Source organism: Heteronotia binoei, chromosome 4, assembly GCF_032191835.1.
Source record: "Heteronotia binoei isolate CCM8104 ecotype False Entrance Well chromosome 4, APGP_CSIRO_Hbin_v1, whole genome shotgun sequence".
Classification (NCBI taxonomy): Eukaryota; Metazoa; Chordata; class Lepidosauria; order Squamata; family Gekkonidae; genus Heteronotia; species Heteronotia binoei.
The window spans coordinates 9,890,848-9,913,136 of NC_083226.1; the positions used below are offsets into that span (position 1 = coordinate 9,890,848).

General features: G+C 47.9%; 1 protein-coding gene across 1 annotated transcript; it reads left to right on the forward strand.

The window, feature by feature from the left end:
* Window positions 1–8,377: 8,377 nt before the first annotated feature.
* On the forward strand, window positions 8,378–21,869 carry TMEM52B (transmembrane protein 52B). Its single transcript, XM_060236337.1, has 6 exons — window positions 8,378–8,468; window positions 8,581–8,713; window positions 9,193–9,236; window positions 14,117–14,155; window positions 18,597–18,769; window positions 21,449–21,869. The coding sequence occupies exons 2-6, from the start codon at window positions 8,660–8,662 to the stop codon at window positions 21,670–21,672; spliced, it is 534 nt and encodes a 177-aa protein (XP_060092320.1). The 5' UTR covers window positions 8,378–8,468; window positions 8,581–8,659; the 3' UTR covers window positions 21,673–21,869.
* Window positions 21,870–22,289: the final 420 nt, after the last annotated feature.

Below are 22,289 nucleotides of genomic sequence, written 5' to 3' on the forward strand. Positions count from 1 at the left end.
CTCCGAGTGAGGTGAGATGGGTGTGTGTGGATTGTCCAGTCCACCCCAGTACCTTTGCCGTTGGCTTTCTGGTTCTCCTCCTGCTTCTGGGTCTTCTTCAGAGTCATGAACTTCAGGTCAGCATAGGTCACTTCTTCTGCCATTGTGGGCTAAGCTCCAAGGCAAACCGGAGCCTTGGAGAGAAGGGAGACCACAAGCAGCCAGAGGCTTTATAGTCACAAGGGAAGGAATGAGGCACAGGCACTGCGGGAATGTGTGACTTTGAGGACACACCCTCGTCCTCTTGGACCATCTGAGAGAAGGGGAAGGGGACGTTGCTCAGTGCATGATTTGACTCTGGCTTCCTCAAAGCAGGGAATGAGGCCTGGGTATCATAACAGAGCAGGGGGGTTGTGTGTCTGTGCGTCATGCCCCGCTTCCTTCCCCTTTCCCAGCAGTCTTCAGAATGCTACCACCCAAACTGGACTTTAGACTATCACATTTACCAGAGGTTTGGGACAATGGTTCTCGGTGCATGTGCAGAGTGTAGAGGCCCTCGGCTCTCACACACTGCCCTCTTGTGTACGCGAATGAGCAGCTAGGCGTGTAGACGAATGCAGCCTGAGTTGTTGAAGACAGACTTTCATTTGCTTCAGCACAGCTTTACAGTCTAGAGCAGAAGTCTTCACGGAAAGAGGATTTCATAACACTGAGGACTGTCGCAGATCTAAGAAAAGGAAATAAAATACTCCCACTAGTCTAACTTAGAGGCCCAGATGTTCCCTCAGCATCCCCGTGGGGGAGAGAATGAGAACCAGCCGCTGGAAGGGGGGAACTGGAGTCTGTCTGACCTTCTATTCCCTTCCTTGTTCCCAGTCCTGGTCAAACACCTCACTGAATGCTTTCTCGCAAGCTGTTCTGATCTTTTAACCCTTCCTGCCCCAGTTTGGTGGAAGTCCCTTGCCCAGTCCTGAGTTTGGGAACTGATGCCCTCATGGGACCTTGGCATTCCCTCCACCCCCCATTAGGGTGGATCAGACACCTTCCCTGCTGGTGTGTTTGCAGTAGCCAGCCATCTTGCCTCTTCCTGCCACCTGGCCTTTCTCTCTGCAGGGGGCTCATCTCTGGCTGCTGGCCGTGTTTGCATTTTAGGGCCCTCCTCCCTGGGAAAGAGCTTGGGGGACCCCTGGATGTGCTTCAAAGCGTCTTGCATCTCCCAGTCATGACCCTGGAATGAATCCATGAACCGATTGGTCAAGGGAATAAAATAGTGGACGAGCAGTGTGGAGATTCCTTGAGGCCCAGTAACAGCCTGTCTTTTGTCGCAAGCATTGGCAGTCTGCAGTCTTGCTTCTTCCTTTCCGATGTTATCCTTGCTTCTTCCTTTCCGTGTTATCTGCCTGTAGCTTGACTGGGAGAAAGGTGCAAAATGGGCAGGGGACAGCAATCCCTTATCCCATTTCTGCATCTTTCAGGATCTAGGTCTGCCTGACCCTGCCGGGCTCTAAGGCCAGAACTCTTTGCTGGGCAGTTTGTTGCCTCCTTGGCTGTCCTGGATTGTGGTTCCATCGGCCCTGTTCCCTTTCTTAACACAACAAAAAATGCAAGCTAGTGACCAACTTACTAAGAATTATATAGAAACCAGTCCAAATGTCCAAAACATGTTCATACAAGTCCCAAAGTAGTGTGGTGACAAGCCAATCGATTAAGTACTTGTTTCTTAATAGGGAGGGACGGTGGCTCAGTGGTAGAGCATCTGCTTGGGAAGCAGAAGGTCCCAGGTTCAATCCCCGGCATCTCCAAAAAAAGGGTCCAGGCAAATAGGTGTGAAAAACCTCAGCTTGAGACCCTGGAGAACCGCTGCCAGTCTGAGAATACTGACTTTGATGGACCCAGGGTCTGATTCAGTAGAAGGCAGCTTCATATGTTCAAATGTTCTTTCCAGTCTTCATCAGACCTGGGACCAATATTGATTCAATTATAGAGATTCTTTACACAATTTTCCAAAAAGAGGGACGCAGAGCGTCTCCAGCAGCAATTTCACATCGGCTACAGCTCAGAAGCCTCATACTTTTTGAAAATTGTGTAAAGAATCTATATCATTGAATCAATATTGGTCCCAGGTCTGATGAAGACTGGAAAGAAACTAGTACTTAATCGATTGGCTTGTCACCACACTACTTTGGGACTTGAATGTACATGTTTTGGACATTTGGACTATGTACTTCTTAGTAAATTGGCCACTAGCTGGCATTTTTTGTGGTATTATCCCTTATAGTGACCTCTCTCGGATTGTATTCTGTTCCCTTTCTTGGCAGGCGTTCTTATGTGACACAGAATGTTGGACTGTATGGGCCATTGGCCTGATCCAACATGGCTTCTCTTATGTTCTTATGTGACACAGATTGATGGACTGGATGGACCATTGGCCTGAGCCAACATGGCTTCTCTTAAGTTCTTATGTGACACAGATTGATGGACTGGATGGGCCATTGGCCTGATCCAACATGGCTTCTCTTAAGTTCTTATGTGACACAGATTGATGGACTGGATGGACCATTGGCCTGATCCAACATGGCTTCTCTTAAGTTCTTATGTGACACAGATTGATGGACTGGATGGACCATTGGCCTGAGCCAACATGGCTTCTCATATGTTCTTCTGTGACACAGAGTGTTGGGCTGGATGGGCCACTGGCCTGATCCAACATGGCTTCTCTTATGTTCTTAAGTCCAGGGCTGCAACACAGAGGCAGGCAATGGCAAACCACCTCTGATCATCTCTGGCCTTAAAAACTCTGTGAAAAGTCACCGTTAAGTTGACTTTGACTTGACAGCGTTTCCCACCATCATCCCTGTAAAATCCAAAATAATTTTTTTTAAAATAGCAGATTTCTCAGGGGGCTGGAATTGTTTCTAGTGAGTGACTATTATTGGTACAATCCTGGAAAAAATAAAGAGACGCTTTAAAGCTCGACATTGTTTCCAAGATAAAAAGCAGAAGACTCGTATCGACTGAATCACTCCCCTCAGCACTTTACCTCAAACCGCACGACAGAAATAACCAATGCATTCCCATTGCTTTCTAGCCAAAAAGGCAAAATTGCATTTAGTCTGCAGGGGAAGGAAACCTACAAAATGCTTATTGGATTTTATTCATCTGCTTCTTCCCACAGCCTGTCAAGCATGCGGGTTCAATGACGAGTCGAAGTTGATACGAAGACTACGTTTATTGATAGACCGATACTTTCTGTGTAACAGATTCTTGAGAGTAATACTGCAGATACATTGATGCAATACTTTTAAGGCTTACTTCAAAAGGATTCCAAAGGATGGGGTTGCGGGGTAGCTCTCACACATAAACTATCATTTTATTTTAAAATGTCTACATTCTCACAGTGCTATCAGGACTCTGTCCTTGCTTTCCCCAGATGTCTCACACTCCCTACTGAGAATGTATGGGAAGGTGCTGATTATTGTTTCTCAAGTTACGTAGTTTCATTTCTCACTACTTCTACTGTTTAGGCAATAAAGCAAGAAGGGGGGAGCGAAAGAATAACAGCGAACAAAGCTGGGTCCTCCATGATACTTCACAGACCAGGGTTAGGCAGGACCCTGTAACAATCAATTATCAATGGAATTTCACCATGCTTGACACAGCCTGCCTCTCTCTCTGAGACTCAGGGCTAGATTACAGAGTATTTAAAAACCCCAAACTGATCAGGTAGCATCAAGCAGGGCCAACAAACAACGCAACAGGATGAGGGGTAGTGGTGGGAAGTGCCCTCCAGGCATAGCTGATTCATGGCAACCCCTCAAAGAAAGAGATGTTCAGAGGTGGTTTTGCCATTGCCTGACTCTGGATCTTGACCCTAGACTTCTCTGGTGGTCTCCCATCCCAGTAATAACCAGGGCTGACCCTGCTGTTTAGGTTCTGGAAGACATGAATGTCAGATGTTTGAGGGCAGGAAGGGAGGAAGGGAAAAAATAGATGGAGGAGGGAGAGAGAGGTGGAAAGAAAGCAACTTTAAGTGCATTCTCCAAGCTGCCGGATGGCTTGGCTTGATGGAGTGATTCAAAGAGACTTCTCCAAGCTGGCTGATGGGGGCAGTGGGGGCTTTGAGAGCCACACAATATGTGTGAAAGAGCCACACGTGGCTCCTGAGCCGCAGTTTGGCCACCCCTGATATAGTGTCATAGAGTCCACCCTCCAAAACAGGCACTTCCTCCAGGGGAACTGAGCTCTGTTATCTGGAGATCAACTGTAATCCTGGGAGGTTTCCAAGCTCCATCTGGAGGTTGGCAACCATAGCTAACTGCTCTCCTACGGGCGTATTCAACAACCCTTGAACAGTTCCGCAGGGCCTGCAAAACAGTCCTCTTCCGGCTGGCATATAATTAATTGCTATCAGAATGCCTGAACACTCCAATCTATAACACCAGATTATTTAATACTGGAATAGTGAAGAATTGATTTAAGGAAGGTTAGCATAGTACATATTGTAGTAAGTTTATGTGTTTTTATGTATTTTATATGTATTTTATATATTTTATTGTATAATTATAATTATTAATCTATCATGAATGTATTTAAATGGATTCTGTTGGTTTTTATGTTGTAAGCCGCCCTGAGCCCACCTCGGTGGGGTAGGGCGGGATATAAATCGAATAAAATAAATAAAATAAAATAAAAATAAAACCCACTATTTCTCCAAGGCTGATTCTCACTCACCTTGTACAGCCTCCTCTAACCAGAAAGATGGATGGTGACATGCATGGAATCCTAGACAAGGGAAGTCTGCCAAGTGCCCCAAGGTGAGATGAATGGGAAGCATCTGGCCTAGCTGTAGGGCACACCTGTGGGGAAGGAGGAAGGAGGCTAGGCTCTGGAGAAGTCCCTCTGCATGGGGCTCCTCTTGAGCTGAGGGTGCAGGACTGAGGCCCAAAAGCACAAATGTCAGCTCAACTGAATTCAACAAGACTATCTATAATTTCAGTACTTTTGTCCTTTACTCTTTCTACTAGTGGAAAAACAGGATGAAAAATAGCTACCAGTGCTAGTGGCTTCTTCTGATCTTTTACTCAATGTAATTTAAGGAGATTGTTGTCAAGGGAGATGTTCCATGGACTCCTCACTGTAATTGGGTAAAGCTTCTGTAATTTATTTCTTCTGGCACATTCCAATTTAACAGAGGGCGTTTTTGCACTGACCTTAATCGGCAGCGACGCCCCTCTTCAGCGCGCAGGATCTGCCCGGACTTCGCACCAATTGCCGCGGAGCACCCGGAAGAGCCGGAAAGTCCCGCGGCTTTTGCGGCGCAAACGGAAACCGCCAAAACCAGTTTCCATTTGCGCCGCAAAAGCCGTGGGACTTTCCGGCTCTTCCGGGTGCTCCGCGGCAATTGGTGCGAAATCCGGGCAGATCCTGCGCGCTGAAAAGGGGCGTCGCTGCCGATTAAGGTCAGTGCGAAAACGCCCAGATAGTCTTCCAGCCACTTCGCTTTACTAAAGCTTTACTTTATTGCAGGGGCGGTCAACGGTAGCTCTCCAGATGCTTTTTTGCCTACAACTCCCATCAGCCCCAGCCATTGGCCATGCTGCCTGGGGCTGATGGGAGTTGTAGGCAAAAAAAACGTCTGGAGAGCTACTGTTGACCGTCCCTGCTTTATTGTATAACGTGTTTATTTTTTTATTACCTTTTCACTCTGCTCTTTGAATTATGGCATTTTAGTCTCTTTTTACTTGTAGTTATGGCATAAACTGTATTATTATTTTATGGCATCGTTAGCCACTTTGAATACGTTTTATGGAAAGGAGGGATAGAAATCTTTCATTAAAATGAAAGCAAAAATTACTCTTGAATAGGCATGAACTGCTGACTCAATCTGTATGGACTATAAACTGAAAAAGCCATAATTTATAGATAATGAAACGGAAGACTTCTTTTAATTCCATCTTAACTCCCAAATAGCAAACAATAGGGTTACCAGATGTCCTCTTTTTAGAGGTTTTTCAAGGCAAGAGATGTTCAGAAGAGGTTTGCCACTGACTGGTTCCCCGTTGCAACTTTGGACTTCCTTGGTGGTCTCCCATCAAATACTAACTAGGCTAAGCCTGTTTAGCTTCCGAAATCTGACAAGATTAAGCTGTACTGAGCCATCCAGGTCAGGGGAAGGAAGAATATGCTGTCAAGTCACACCTGACTCATAGAAACCCCATCTGTGGGGCATTCCAGGCAAGAGATGTGCAAAGGTGGCCTACCAAGTATTCATGCATATCATTTCTCTGGGATGCTGTATCAGAAATGTATCAAAGAGCTTCACTAATCGACCAGTTGAGTTTTCAGCCAGCCGTGCATAATATGGGCTATGTAATTTCCATGTCTGCAAATGCTTGGCCAGTGTTGGATCCAAAAGGGTGTTAGATCCTCTGTGGTGACTCCCTTCCAAGTCCTGACCTTCGTCAACCCTGCTCAGCTCCCAAACTCTGACCAGCTCAATCTAATGCAAATGCAAATGCAATTTTGGGCTGTATCAACAGAAGTGTCCAGAACATGTGATGTGATGGTATCGCTTTGCTTTACTCTGCTCTGTTAAGTCTTCACCTGAAGTATTGTGTTCAGTTTTGGGCACCACGTTTTAAGAAGGAGATAGACAAGCTGGAACGGGTCCAGAGGAGGGCAACAAAGTCCTATGAGGAAAGGTTGAAGGAGCTGGGGATGTTTAGCCTGGAGAGGAGGTGGCTGAGAGGTGATATGATCACCATCTTTAAGTCCTTGAAGGGCTGTCATATAGAGGATGGTGTGGAATTGTTTTCTGTGGCCCTGGAAGGGAGGACCAGAACCAATGGGTTGAAATTAAATCAAAAGAGTTTCCGGCTCAACATTAGGAAGAACTTCCTGACCGTTAGAGCAGTTCCTCAGTGGAACAGGCTTCCTTGGGAGGTGGTGGGCTCTCCTTCCTTGAAGGTTTTTAAACAGAGGCTAGATGGCCATCTGACAGCAATGAAGATCCTGTGAATGTAGGGGGATTTTTTTGTGAGTTTCCTGCATTGTGCAGGGGGTTGGACTAGGTGACCCTGGAGGTCCCTTCCAACTCTATGATTCTGATTCCTCAGTGGAACAGGCTTCCTCGGGAGGTGGTGGGCTCTCCTTCCTTGGAGGCTTTTAAACAGAGGCTAGATGACCATCTGACAGCGATGAAGATCCTGTAAATTTAGGGGGAGGTGTTTGTGAGTTTCCTGCATTGTGCAGGGGGTTGGACTAGAAGACCCTAGAGGTCCCTTCCAACTCTATGATTCTAATCTTAGCTTTTCAGGCTGCTTTTCCATGTATAATATTTAGCATACTCCCTTCCAAATATCTCTTTTTCAGTCTTGTTGGCCAATCAACAGGGACATGAATACACATGTCCCTTGACTTCAGTGAGAAGGATGTAGCCTTGTTTAGGACGGTGCTCTCAGCGAGCTTGATTCTCCCCTGGCCCCACATTATAACCTTGAACTTCAAAACACTCAGCTGAGTTCCTGTATCTAAATAAGAAGTTTGGAAGGTGCAGAGATGGCTGAATTAGTTTTTCATGCATGAATAAACTGCAAGTAGCAGGTTCTTGTCGGAACTCCCCTTGCGTGTGTTCGAATCCATTCGTTCCGCTTCCTGCCTTTTAAAGTTATGCTGGAGTAATGATTCACCAGCTTAATTACTAAAGCAACATGGCCACAACAGTGGGTGACAAACCTTTTTAGGTCCAACACCGGCCAAGCATTTGCAGACATGGAAATTACAGAGCCCAGGCGAGACGGGTTCTTGAGTTATTTTATGCCCAGCTGGCTGACGACGCAAATGGTCGATTAGTGAAGCTCTCTGATACAGCATCCCAGAAAAATGATATGCATGAATAAGTACAAACTCAGCTCACCTCACAGAGAAAGCTTATAAGTGGAATTGCAATCAAGGTGGTTACACAAGAGAAAAACAACAGGTCACTAAGAGATTCTGTCGAATTTAAATGCTTTGCAGGAGAAAAACTGTAGAACAGAAGCTGGAACAGTCCCCTCCCCTTAAACAAAAAAGGGGTGGAACTTTTGGAAGTCACCGCAGCTGGCTTTAGGTTCAAGATGATCCAGGAATGCTTTAGAGAAAAACAGGCTGAACTCGGCTAGTCAGACTTCAAGCACAAAATACTGCGGGATTCTGAAGTACAGCGCTGATTTACTGACCCAGAAGGAGCATTTCCCGTGCAGAAGGATTGACATAAATATGTAGATGCAGGAGAAGGAAGGAGGGAACTCTCATCCCAGGTGAAGTAGAAGGTCAAACAAGATGACCTTCAACTTACACTAGGAGGGTGAAGAGAGCAGTAGCAGCATATTCAAAAGGCATGGGCGTCTTTCAAGTACTTGGGTCACTTTTCAGCCCACTGCCTCTCTGAGGCAAGTGGGCAGGCACTGAAAAGGAGTGTGTGCATGGTTTTGTGGGTCTTCATGAAAGAGGTGGGCCATTCTCACACACAAACAAAAAACAAAAGAAAGTTGGTGATACCAACAAAAGTTGTATGATAGGAAACAGCCAGTGAGGAGAATATTTCTCTGTTTCTTATCCTAGCCCAAGGGCTGCACGAAACCAACATGAGTTAGGAAGTAGGACGAAACCTTGCACAACAGAAGAAGCAAAGCATTTACTCATGGGGAAGAGTAGCCACGTCGTGATCATCTCGGCTTTGGCAAGTCTATCGCAGGTAAGTCATTCCCCTTTGCCTTGGCTAGGGCGCTCTGGAAAAGCTGCAAGTGAAAGGAAGGTAGAAAGCCAGCAGGAAATGGAAGGTGGGTAATCATTTGAAATAATGTAGAATGTAGAAAATAGTGTCTCGGCCATGGAGAAGAAAGGGAAAAGATAAGACAATGGTTAACCACCTCTGCTTCTCACTTGCTGGGGTTGCCGGAAGCTGGTTGATGACAATTTTCTCTCTCTCTCTCTCTCTCTCTCTCTCTCTCTCTCTCTCTCTCTCTCTCACACACACACACACACACACAGAGTCAAGAAAGACATGTATTGCAAAAAAAGTGCAGGGAGATTCTGAGGTCGGACTAGATAGGATGAAAACAGTGAATAAAATTCTACCTGTTTGTTGGGGGAGGAGAAGGTGAAATGAGTGAAGACAGAAGATTAAAGGATGATAACCCAGCATCCAACCTTCTTAACTCTTTCTCTTTGAAGGTTCCTCTGGTAGAACTTCAGGGAAGCTGCACAAATGCTGGCCAGTGAGTATATTAGCCATCTAAACACAATCAAATATCAGAGATTCTGAAGTGCCTCCATTTCTGGAAGAATGAGGATTTGAGAAGGGGGAGATCCGTGGTTTTCGGTGAATGGTCCCCTTGGTCCCTTAATGAGGGTGGCTGCCACTTCTGTCTTCCAAGGATCTGACAAATAAAATCCTCTCCTGGGTCTGATTTAGAATATTTTCATCCAAGAGGGTATCTGTGGGAGTAAGAGACGAAAGTTGAACTAGGGTTGTGTAGTTAAAGGGGGCAGGGGGGGCATTAAAGAAATTTGGACCTTTTCTGGCTCACCTAAATGCCAGTCCCCGGATTTTGGAAGTCTGTGAGCAACCTAAACCTGGAAAAGGTGTTGAAGGCAAAGTAAGAATATTCTGACCTTCCTGGTTTTTTGACTGTGCCAAGTTAAAATGGCGGCACTATGGGCAGCACCACTGAGGCAGTGGGGTGGATCCAGCCATCTTAGAAGGAGCCTTCCTTTAGAGGCAGTGGGGTGGATCCAACCATCTTAGAAGGAGCCTTCCTTTAGTCTAAGGAAGAGCAGCTTAAGTTGGAGGAAGCCTCCTTTAGACTGAAGGAAGGCTTTGAAATTCAGCCAAAAGAAAGGGCGGGGTGTAAATATTTTAATTAATGAATAAACTTTGCTCAGTGGAGTGGCAAGACAGGGGTGGGATCCATCCCAGGGCCAAGTGGCTGCCCCCTCCCTGCCCTGGGCGATAATCCCAGCACGGGTCTGGACTGCAGCCCCGTCCCAATCACCGGCTTCTTTTCTGCCTTCACTCTTGGCCACAGCAGCTAGTGACGAGTTAGGGTTGCCAATCTCCAGTTGGGAGCAGGGGATGCCCTGGTTTGGAAGCCCACCCTCCGTTTCAGGGTTATCAGAAAGCAGGGGTGGAGTGGGGTTGAATGACCACTGGGCATTCCATTATACCCTATGGCAGGGGTGGTCAAACTTTCTTAATGTAAGAGCCACATAGAATAAACAGCAAATGTTTGAAAGCCACAAGACAGAAAGGAAGGAAAGCAAAGAGATTGGGGGGGGGGAGGGAGAGGTGGAAAGAAAGCAACTTTAAATGCATTCTCCAAGCCAGCCACCTCCTGGCTTGGCTTGGAGAAGTGATTTAAAGAGACAAATGCCTTTTCCAAGTCGGCCAATGGGAGCTTCAAGAGCCACACAATACATGTGAAAGAGCCACATGTGACTCCTGAGCCACCGTATGGCCACCCCTGCCCTAAGGAGACAGGTCCCCATAGGGTATAATGGAGAATTGTTCTATGAGTATCTGGAGCTCTTCAGGGGCTGCTTCTTGAGGTAAAGGCACCAAATTTTCAGCATAGTATCTGACGCCTCTCCTCAAAAAACCCCCAATTTTCAAAAGGATTGGACCGGAGATCCAATTCTACGAGCCCCAAAAGAAGGTGCCCCCATCCTCCATTCTTTCCAATGAAGGGAAGGCATTTAAAAGGAGTGCAGTCCCTTTAAATGGGATGGCCAGAATGGAGTTCCATTAGGCTTGTCAGAACCTCAACATCCCCAGATATTTCCAGAGTCAGAGCTGGCAACCCTATGAGGAGCAGACGGCTGATCACAGATTGGCACTCTGGCTCGACTCAGAGACGACTCTGAAGTCGACCCCAAAAACCCCTCCAGGGGCAACATCAGCTGCCCGTCCCTGCCCCGTCCTCTGGGCCGATCCACCCAGCTCAAAAAGCTTTTTGCTACAGCACCTCTGAGGTGCCTCCCGGCCACCTGAAAGGTCAGGAAGTACCTGGAGAGCACCCGGGGAGCTGCGGCCAGGATGCGCAAGCTTTCCTGATGCTCCCCGGACACCCACTGCCCGCCCCTTTCCCCAAGCGCCATCCGGAAGCTCCGGGGCATTCTATTTCCAGCCGGTTCTCTCTGGGGGGGCTGTAAGCCGCTCCAAACCGGCCGTCTGGCTTCAGCCGATAATTCTCATGTCTGAACCAGCCCCTCCTGGGCTGCATTTCTGACAAAGGAGAGAAGGCAGAAAAGCAGAAGGAGGGCTGTGGCTCAGTGGCAGAGCATCTGCTTGTCATGCAGAAGGTCCCTGGTTCGATCCCCAGCATCCCAGATAAAAGGAACAGGCAGGAGGTGATGTGAAGGGCCTCACAGCCGGAGACCCTGGAGAGCTGCTGCCGGTCAGAGAGGACAATATAGACCTTGGTGGTGTCTGACTGAGTGTAAGGCAGGCCCATGTAACTTAGAGGGGTCAGGGCGCTCTTCCCATTGGCAGCAGAGGATACAACTCGCAATAATGGGTTTTAATTACGGGCTGGATATTGGGAAAGAATTCTCTCCCACGGGATCCAAGGAACTGGGCAAAGGAAGTTCTGGCTCTTTCCTTTCTTCCCCAGAGGACCAGGAGGGGGAGGCGCCTCAGCCAGTAGAAGGAAGAGAGGCTCGGCTCAGTAGCTCTGCTGTGCAATTGAGAGAGCCTGAAAAAGCAAGCTATACCTCCCCATCTCCTCCCCAAGGGAGGATCCTCAGCCAATAGAAGGAAGAGAGGCTTGGCTCAGTAGCTCTGCTGTGCAATTGAGAGAGCCTGGCAAAGCAGCGCTCCATCCTCCCCTTCCTCCCCAAGGAGGACCCTCAGCCAAGGGAGGAAATAGAGGTTTTGCTCCGTAGCTCTTGTGCAATTGGGCAAGCCTTGCAAAGCAAGTTGTTATGTAGAAGAAAGCAAGAGAGAGGGAGAAGGAAGCAGATGACAGCCAGTTGCTCAGGGGCCTGATAGGAGCCCTCCAGGGGCCTGATTCGGCCCCCAGACTGCATGTTTGACTCCCATGATCCTCAATTGAGCAGAGGACTGGACTGGATGGTCTGTGCGGCCCCTTCCTGCTCTATGCTCCTATGTCCATCCGAGGGAGATTTTTGAAAGCCATTTTAAGGGAAATGTGGGGGGGGAATGATTCTAAACACTTCCCAGTAGCCAATATTTTCCTGGGATAGTCACAACTTCATGGATACTTACAGAGGGTTATAAATATTCCATACATGAGAATTTATGAGGAAAGGATAAGTATATGGGATTAAAGAAAACATATTCTTGCCTATGGAAGGGTCTTGTCAAAGGGAAAGATTACAGATCAACCTCTGGAGGAATTGCTTGTCATAAATATTTTTTCCCCAGTAAGTTGGAGTGGAATAATTCTCCTGTCCTCAGCATCTTCTGCAAGCATTTATGTCCCTCCTTGGCTAACTGTAGTGTCAGAAGGAGTTACCATCACAGATATGTGCTTGCATTTTTACTGTATTTTGACGGATTTTATCCGGAAGCCGATCTTTTGGCTGAAAATCACAGTCGGAAGGCGGCAGCAGCAAGCCTTTATTGGCATAAAACAGATTTAGCAGTAAATCTCCGGGGAGGGACGGTGGCTCAGTGGTAGAGCATCTGCTTGGGAAGCAGAAGGTCCCAGGTTCAGTCCCCGGCATCTCCCAAAAAGGGTCCAGGCAAATAGGTGTGAAAAACCTCAGCTTGAGACCCTGGAGAGCCGCTGCCAGTCTGAGAAGACAATACTGACTTTGATGGACCCAGGGTCTGATTCAGTATAAGGCAGCTTCATATGTTCATATGTTTGGGGAGGGCCGGTGGCTCAGTGGTAGAGCATCTGCTTGGGAAGCAGAAGGTCCCAGGTTCAATCTCCGGCATCTCCCAAAAAGGGTCCAGGCAAATAGGTGTGAAAAACCTCAGCTTGAGACCCTGGAGAGCCGCTGCCAGTCTGAGAAGACAATACTGACTTTGATGGACCCAGGGTCTGATTCAGTATAAGGCAGCTTCATATGTTCATATGTTTGGGGAGGGCCGGTGGCTCAGTGGTAGAGCATCTGCTTGGGAAGCAGAAAGTCCCAGGTTCAATCCCCGGCATCTCCAAAAAAAGGGTCCAGGCAAAGAGGTGTGAAAAACCTCCGCTTGAGACCCTGGAGAGCCGTTGCCAGTCTGAGAAGACAAGACTGACTTTGATGGACCAAAGGTCTGATTCAGTATAAGGCAGCTTCATATGTTCATATGTTCAGTAAAATAGCAATATAAATAATACAAAATCCTAGATAATAGAGTACGTAGGGAGCTAATATACATAAAATAAGTAAAATATATATGAGTCAAGTTTAGCCAAATTAAATAATTAAAACAAATAAAATGTGGTCATTCCAGAACCATTCTCTGTCGGATTTCCATGGCCTGTTGAAGAAATCTAGCAACCGTTAAAGTTACCTCAGAGCAAGTGTCATTTAAAAGTTTGTGGACTTTGCCTGAATCAGCACAGCCCAACATATCTGCTAAAGTATCTTTCAGGTATATACAACGAATATCACCATAAGGGGGACAGTTCAATAATACTTGGGAAATAGTTTCAATACACTTGGGATTGCAAAGCCAATGTCTATTAGAGTACTCAGTCCTGTTAAATCTACCAAATAAGTTGGAAGGCATGCGGTGCAACAACGACAACGAAGCAACAAACAAAAATGAACAACAACAAAAACAGACCTTTCATCCCTCTTCCTACCCCTTCAGCCCGCACGATGCCTTTCGAGTGTCAATTCCCACATTGAATACACAAGTCCTGAGCAGATAACAGTAGGACTGAATGTATGGGAAAGGGCAGGTGGAATGGGATATTGACATGTTCATCTGATCTTCTCTAAACTGACAGCCATAAAGTAGGCGCAGCCTATGCAGAGGCTGCTTCGAAAGGAAGGGCAGTCAGTCTCCAACATCTCTGCTATGGGGAGCTATTCCACAATCCGTTATTTTTTTTTAAAAAAAATTAAATGATACAAATTCATGTGCTCTTTGCTTTGTTGACATTAACCTCGTCTTGAACCTCTCCCTCTGCTAAAGCTGCCCAGATGCAAACTTGATCCACATTTGGTACATTTGGTAAGTATAAGGGGTGGGGGGGGAGCCCCTGTAGGGGTAACTGTTTTCTTCTTGATGTGTGTGTGAAAGAATTGTGCTGATTACTTCTCCATTCTTCTGGGCCTTACTGAGGACTAGGGATGGGCACGAACTGAAACATGAAGCAAAATTTGTCATGAATTTTGCCCTATTCTGGGTTCGGAACAGAACCAGTTGAACTTCCATGAATGTTCACATTTGATCATGCATGGAACAGAAAGCAGAAGTTTAAAGGGACCAAGTCCCTCCATGCCCCTGCTTTCTGTTCCTTGTGAAAGCTACAAAACAGCTGTTTTGGGCTGTCTTGTGCAGTCCCTTTAAACTTTAAAAGGGCTGCAGAAGGCAGCCCAAAAAGCAGCTGCATAACAGAGAGGTGCGTTAAACTTTAAAGGGACTGCAGAAGGCAGCCCAAAAAGCAGCTGCATAACAGAGAGGTGTGTTAAACTTTAAAGGGACTGCACAAGACAGCCCAAAAAGCAGCTGCATAACAGAAAGGTGTGTTAAACTTTAAAAGGACTGCAGAAGGCAGCCCAAAAAGCAGCTGCATAACAGAGAGGTGCGTTAAACTTTAAAGGGACTGCACAAGACAGCCCAAAACAACTGAGTGGCTCAGCTGTTTTGGGGGGTTTCGGCAAACCCTGTTTAATGGGAATATGGTCCCTTTCAGTGGGCTTGGCAGGTCCATGAACCAGTTTAGTTCATGAACAAATCTCCTGGTTTGGTTCATGGTTCAGCCACAAACCAAGCGCCTGACTAAATATGAGCCAGGGCTCAGCCCTGGAACATCTTTGGAGAATCTGTGCTCTGTCCCAAGATGTATGAATTAAAAACAACTGCCTCTGAGCGTGTGCAGGGTGCCTTCTCTCCATGCATCCCAGGTACACAGCGGGTGAAGGCCCTCGGGTAGAAGACACCAAGCCCTGGTACCTCCTTTAAAAGGGAGGGAGGGAGGGACCACTGGTTTGGGGGGGGGGGTTGTCTAGAGTAGGTAAAGTAAGACACTGAAGGACTGTCTTCTCTCATATGTTCCTACCCAGGAATTAAGATCACAGGGAGACGCTTTCCTGATCGTCCCACTGAGCAAAGAAGCTTGTCTGGTGGTCACATGAGGGTCTTTTTGGTGGTTGTCCCCAGTTTATGGAACAACCTCCCCAGGGAGGTGCAGCTGGCCCCCTTTCTGTCTTTAAGAGGCACTGAAGATGGTTTTATTTATGACTGCTTTGATTAAGTTACTAGCGGTCCTCGATCGTGATTTTAAATATTGGGGATTTTATATATTTTATGTCTTCTATTTTACGTATTTTATCTATACGGCAAGCTGTCTCAACCGCCATAAGGGTGAAAAGCAGCTAATAAATGTTTAACATCGACCAGCCAATCAATCCTTCCCTCCTCTACCAAGTCACTCTGGCATTTATCCCTTCAGATTTTTCAAACCCCAGCTCTTTCCAACTCCTGATTTATTACAAATATGTAATATTTGTTGAGACAGCAAAGGCAGAAGATGATGTGGGGGGAAAAGACACTTCAGATTCTGTTTTTAATTGCGCAGCCGCATGTTCTACATCAGCTTTAGAGGACAGAGCAAGATCTAGGAGAATGAAGCCCAAGCCACCCCTCTGTAAGCCCTGGCTGTTCTAGAACGTAGTGAAACACAGACATAATGTGTGCACAACACTGAAAAGGAGAGTTGCCTTACGAGGGTCAGTTCACACACTGAGCTACGTGCCTACACCCCAATTTGTGCGTGGCAGAACATATAGGGTTGCCAAGTCCAATTAAAAAAAATCTGGGGACTTTGGGGGTGCAGCCAGGAGACTTTGGGGGTGGAGCCAGGAGACATTGGGGGTGGAGCCAAGAACAAGGATGTGACAAGCATAATTGAACTCCAAGGGAGTTCTGGCCATCACATTTCAAGGGATGGCACACCTTTTAAAATTCCTTTCTTCCATAGGAAATAATGAAGTATAGGGGCACCATCTTTTGGGGCTCATAGAATTGGACCCTCTAGTCCAATCGTTTTGAAACTTGGGGGGTATTTTGGGGAGAGGCACTAGATGTTATACTAAAAATTTGGTGCCTCTACCTCAAAAAATAGCCCCCCCCCAGAGCCCCCAATACCAACAGATGAATTCCCTATTATTCCCTATGGGAATCGTTCTCCATAGGGAATAATAGAATGCCCAGTAGACATTTCCCTCCCCCCCCACGCTTTCTAAAAGGGGGGAGGGCCTCCAAACCAGGGAATCCCCTGCCCCCTCCCTCACACACACACACACACACTTACCAGATCTTCTTCCGGAGAACTCTTGCTGTGAAAGTGAAAGCAAAAGAAAGGGCGGGGCTGTTCTCCCAAGCCCTTCCTGCTCCCTGCCCAGCCTTAAAGTGGCAGACATTTTACAAACGGCTCAGGAGCTCTATAATGAAGCCTACAGGTATGTTCTCCCCCCCCTCCACCCCCCACCCCCCGCTTCTCACTTCTTGAAGACCGGGAGATGAGGCTGCAAACCCAGGGGACTCCCGCCAGAGCGGGAGGGTTGGGAAGGCTAAGAACATATCACCAGGCAGTCATTGCATGTAGGTGTCTACCTCTACTTCCTATGTGAGCAATCTCCCACTTTGAAGTTGCGCACATAGGACTACTTGGCCTTCCTGAGACCCTGAGAGAGATACCTGCTGGATGCTAGTGAACATTACAGAGTCTGTGGGGTGGGGGTGGAGCCTGGTGGGGTAAAAGGATGTGTACAGAGTGAAAGGAAAAACCTCACAAGTGAATCTGAAAAATGGCCTTTTCCTCGGGACTCTGGCTTTAGTTTTAGTTCTTCCTCTGGAGACTCTGGAAAGAAGGAGGTCAAACTCCTGAAAGTTTACATCAAACCAGTGGAGACCTGCCAATAAGCTGTCTCTCTGGTAACCAGATGCTGGATAGCAGAAGACAAAGAGGCAAGGCCTCAGAAGAGCTATGGGAAGCTGGACTAAGCTTTCTACAAAGGCCAGGTGGTGGCAGTGGTTGAACTGAGGGAGAGGAAAGCCCTTCCAGGTGTCGGGAAAGCCAGGTGGGTGGCATGTTCCAGGTACAGACCTTGGGCAGTCATTGGTGCCCAGACACCTCAGAGGGCATGGGAGAGCAGGGTCTGCAGGTCACAGCTGGGCTGTTTGGCCACAGCCAGCCAGCATGGTGTTAGGAACTGGGAAAGCCAGGTTCTAACTAGCGTTGCCATTCCCTAGTTGGGAGCAGGGGACCCCCCATTTTGGAGGCTTCTGCCCACTGCCAGCCAGCTGGTTGGCAGGAGGAAATCTCACTCCCAAGCTGTGACATGGCTGGAAATAAACATGACACACTGATATCATGCAGAAGTGGCGTCAGCTTGCCACTCTTGTTTTTGGGCAAAACTCTTATTTGAGGCTGATTTTATCATAGAGTTTTGCTCCCAAATCAGAGTGTCACTGCGCAATGTCCCCAATGTGCTGATGTCAGCAAGTCATGGTGCTCTGCCCCACTCCCAGAATATTCCCTCTTGCCCTCGCCAGCACAGCATTCAGACCTGGTAACCCTCTCCTAATCCCCACTCTGCCACAGAAGCTTTCTGGGGTGATCTCTGGCCAGTCACACCCTCTCAGCTGCTGTAGTGGGGATAAAACAGACGAGAGGGAAGAACAGAAGATGCTTTGGGTCCCCCATGGGGAGAAAAGCGGGATATCAATAAAGCTGTCATGACTCAGAGGGGTCTTACCAAATTGCTGCCACCACTCTGGGTTAGGGGTTCCCCTTGAGAAGGCCCAGAGTCCCCTCCCAAGCTCTTCAGGTCTCCCTTAACTAGGCCAAATAATGGGCATGAGGACCAGGCAGAGTAAACAACAACAAAAAGGTTTATTCCAGTGCAATATAAATTAACAAGGTGCATTAACCAGTAAAAAGGTGAAGGGAAAATGACCAAATACCCTAACGAGTCTGTCTTACAGTCCCTACTCTTACCAGCACTTACCCCCTTGGGTAAGGGTCTCTCCCCTGCTTCCAGCTCTCCAGGCTATAGCCTGCTTCCAGCTAAGCCTTCCAGGGAAAGAACACCCGCTTCCTGGGCTGGGCCTTTATATTCTCTTCCCAGGCCCCACCCCCTCTCTGGGCCTGTTTCCCTCCAAAACCCTCACTACCCAATCAGAGGGACAGAGGGGATCCTGGGAGATGTAGGCTTTTCCCAATAACTCCTAAGCAGGCTTTCCTGGGGCCTTAAGGCCTAAGTCCAGAATCATGACAAAAGCCAACAAACAAACTCTGGTGGCCTTCTACACAACTGGAGACCATTGCTCCGGTGATCAGAGCACAGTGGAGACCATTGCTCCAGCCATCAGTTCCACCCTAGCTCTTTCCCTTCCCCTACATGAAAAACCAGTGACTGCTCCGGTCCTTTCTCTTCCCTTCCAGGCTTGCGGTGGCCATCGGTGGGCTGCTCCTTCTCTGTGGCCTGGTCTCCATCTGCGTGAAGTGCTGTTGCCTCAACTGCCAACCAGCTGGGGATGACAACAGAACCCGCCCGTACGAGGTGACGGTCATCGCATTTGATCAGGACAGCAGCACTCTTCAAAGCACCATCACCTGTGAGTGAAATGCGGGCCCCAAAAGGTCAGGAAGCATCTCAGAAGCTTCAGAGCACCAGACGTCCTTAGAGCTGACCCTGCCTTGATTGGGAAGAGTAGTGTGGCCCTGGACGGAACTGTGTCATAAAGATAAGGCCTAGATGTCACATATTCTCCTCTGGGAATCTCCATTTCCGCCCCCCCAGATCTGGGAGAGGCCCCATCAGGTGGAGGGCTTCTCAGGGCACCATCAACTGTTACCGCCTGCAAGAAATGTGACGTTGCTTCCCAGTAGGGTTGCCAAGTCCAATTCAAGAAATATCTGGGGACTTTGGGGGTGGAGCCAGGAGACATTGGGGCGGAGCCAGGAACAAGGGTTGCCGAGTCCAATTCAAGAAATATCTGGGGACTTTGGGGGTGGAGCCAGGAGACATTGGGGGCGGAGCCAGGAGACAAGGGTGTGACAAGCATAATTGAACTCCAAGGGAGTTCTGGTCATCACATTTAAAGGGACAGCACACCTTTTTAAATGTCTTCCTTCCATAGGAAATAATGAAGGATAGGGGCGCCTTCTTTTGGGGCTCATAGAATTGGACCCCCTGGTCCAATCGTTTTGAAACCTGGGGGGTACTTTGGGGAGAGGCACTAGATACTATACTGAAAATCTGGTGCCTCTACCTCAAATAACAGCTCCCCCAGAGCCCCCCCCAACCTCCAGATCAATTTCCCATTATACCCTATGAGAATCGATCTCCACATAGGGAATAATGAAGTGCTCAGCAGACGTTTCCCTCCCCCCCCCCACCATTTCTGGTGACTCTGAAGAAAGGGTTTGGCCTCTCTACTCACGAGTTGCTGCCAGCTTCTTCAAAGTAACACAGACACCCCATCCCAAGAGGAAGCCTTTCAATCGGAGACTGAAGCCTCTGGAGGTGGAAAGGCACATGGTCCTCTGGGGGTGGGGCTTCCCCTGCGGGCCAGCTGACTGGGGGCAGGAAGGAGCCTGGGAAAGAGAAAGAACCCTCGCTGGGACCTGGGGATTGGCAAGCCTACTTCTCAGTGCTCACATTTCTTCCATGACACCCGAAGGCGTCTTTGTGCAGGGCTGTCACGTCTGGGTTGGGGGACTCCTGGAGATCTGTGGGCAGAGACAGGGGAGGGCAGAATTTGGGGGAGCTAAGCAGGGATGTGAGGTCACAGACACCACCCTCCACAGCTGCCATTTTCTCCAGGCAAACGGATCTCTCTCTATGCCTTCATTAGGGAAAACCAACAGAGGCAGAGACTGCAGTAACGAAAGAAACGAGAACAAAACAAACTTTCCCTCCTCTTCATTGTAGGTCCTTTGGATGGGCAGTGGGTTTTGTTTTCATATTAATTAGAATAATCACGAAGCACCCCATGTCTGTCATCAATGTGATTAATATCTAAATTGTTCAGGGTGGTGAGAACCAGAGAGGATTGTGAGGCACTCCAGAGGGATCTGTTGAGGCTGGGTGAGTGAGCCTTGATGTGGCAGATGAGGTTCAATGTGGCCAAGTGCAAAGTAATGCACATTGGGGCCAAGAATCCCAGCTACAAATACAAGTTGATGGGGTGTGAACTGGCAAAGAATGACCAAGAGGGAGATCTTGGGGTCGTGGTAAATAACTCACTGAAAATGTCAAGACAGTGTGCGTTTGCAATAAAAAAGGCCAATGCCATGCTGGGAATTATTAGGAAGGGAATTGAAAACAAATCAGCCAGTATCATAATGCCCCTGTATAAATCGATGGTGCGGTCTCATTTGGAATACTGTGTGCAATTCTGGTCACCGCACCTCAAAAAGGATATTATAGCATTGGAAAAAGTGCAGAAAAGGGCAACTAGAATGATTAAAGGTCTGGAACACTTTCCCTATGAAGAAAGGTTAAAACGCTTGGGGCTCTTTAGCTTGGAGAAACGTCGACTGCGGGGTGACATGATAGAGGTTTACAAGATTATGCATGGGATGGAGAAGGTAGAGAAAGAAGTACTTTTCTCCCTTTCTCACAATACAAGAACTCCTGGGCATTCAATGAAATTGCTGAGCAGTCGGGTTAAAACGGATAAAAGGAAGTCCTTCTTCACCCAAAGGGTGATTAACATGTGGAATTCACTGCCACAGGAGGTGGTGGAGGCTACAAGCATAGCCAGCTTCAAGAGGGGATTGGATAAAAATATGGAGCAGAGGTCCATCAGTGGCTATTAGCCACAGTGTGTGTGTGTGTGTGTGTGTATTTTGGCCACTGTGTGGCACAGAGTGTTGGACTGGATGGGCCATTGGCCTGATCCAACAGGGCTTCTCTTATGTTCTTATGTGACTCAGAGTGTTGGACTGGATGGGCCATTGGCCTGATCCAACATGGCTTCTCTTATGTTCTTCTGTGACTCAGAGTGTTGGACTGGATGGGCCATTGGCCTGATCCAACAGGGCTTCTCTTCTGTTCTTATGTGACTCAGAGTGTTGGACTGGATGGGCCATTGGCCTGATCCAACAGGGCTTCTCTTCTGTTCTTATGTGACACAGAGTGTTGGACTGGATGGGCCATTGGCCTGATCCAACATGGCTTCTCAAAAAAAGAGAGAGAGAGCTCCAAGTGCATCCAGACTCAGTGTGAATGAGAAACAGTGAACTCTGCATGTAGCCCCTCACCATTTCTCCCCCCCCCCTTCTTGCAGCCCTGCATTCAGTGTTTGGGCCGGCAGCTCGAAGGATACTCGCTGTGGCTCATTCCCACGGTGCTGGGCCAGGGGCTCATCCCTCTGCCGGCGGTGAGACACCCCCCATTTACGAGGAGGCCCTCCGCATGAGCAGATTCACTGTGGCCAGAATGCCGGATGTGGAGCTGGTGCCAGAGGAGCAGAAGCCTGAGACCAAAGCCCCGGAAGCAGATCTCCCCTGAGACCGGCCAGGTTCCCGAGACAGGCTCCATCAAGGACTGCGGCTTCCATACCCTGGTGGAGAGTTTGAAATCTCTTCCTGGCTGGTGCAACTCCAGTCGAGGTGTTCTCTTTTTAATTTAGTAGACAGAAAGAAGATCTCTCTGTGTTCTCTAACGCAACAATTTGCGGTATGCAAGCAATGAAATAATATTACAGACGTTGAAGTTCTTTTCTTTCTTTGGGCAAACCCTCACTACTAAGTCCTTTCAGAGGGGATGGCAGACTTTCCTCAACCTTCCTCCCCCCTGCCTCATTGGCTGATGCCACTAAATATCTGCCTACTCCCCTGATTGACAAGGATTGGCTGGGATGCCTGGAGGGTGGAACCAGAAGCCATCCATCACAAAGGCCTGGTGGGGGGGGGGAGGAGGTTTCCCAACCCAGTGAGTATATCATAACCCTAGTTGAGTGCCAGAGACCTGATAATTACATCGACCCCTTAAGTCAAAGGAGAAAAAAAGGATTACGTAGTGGTTTTTTTTATTATGATCTGCCTTTGTCCCTATTGTCCCTTTGTCCCTATTGTTTTTTTCATTATGATCTGCCTTTGTCCCTTTGTCCCGAGAGCCAATTTGGT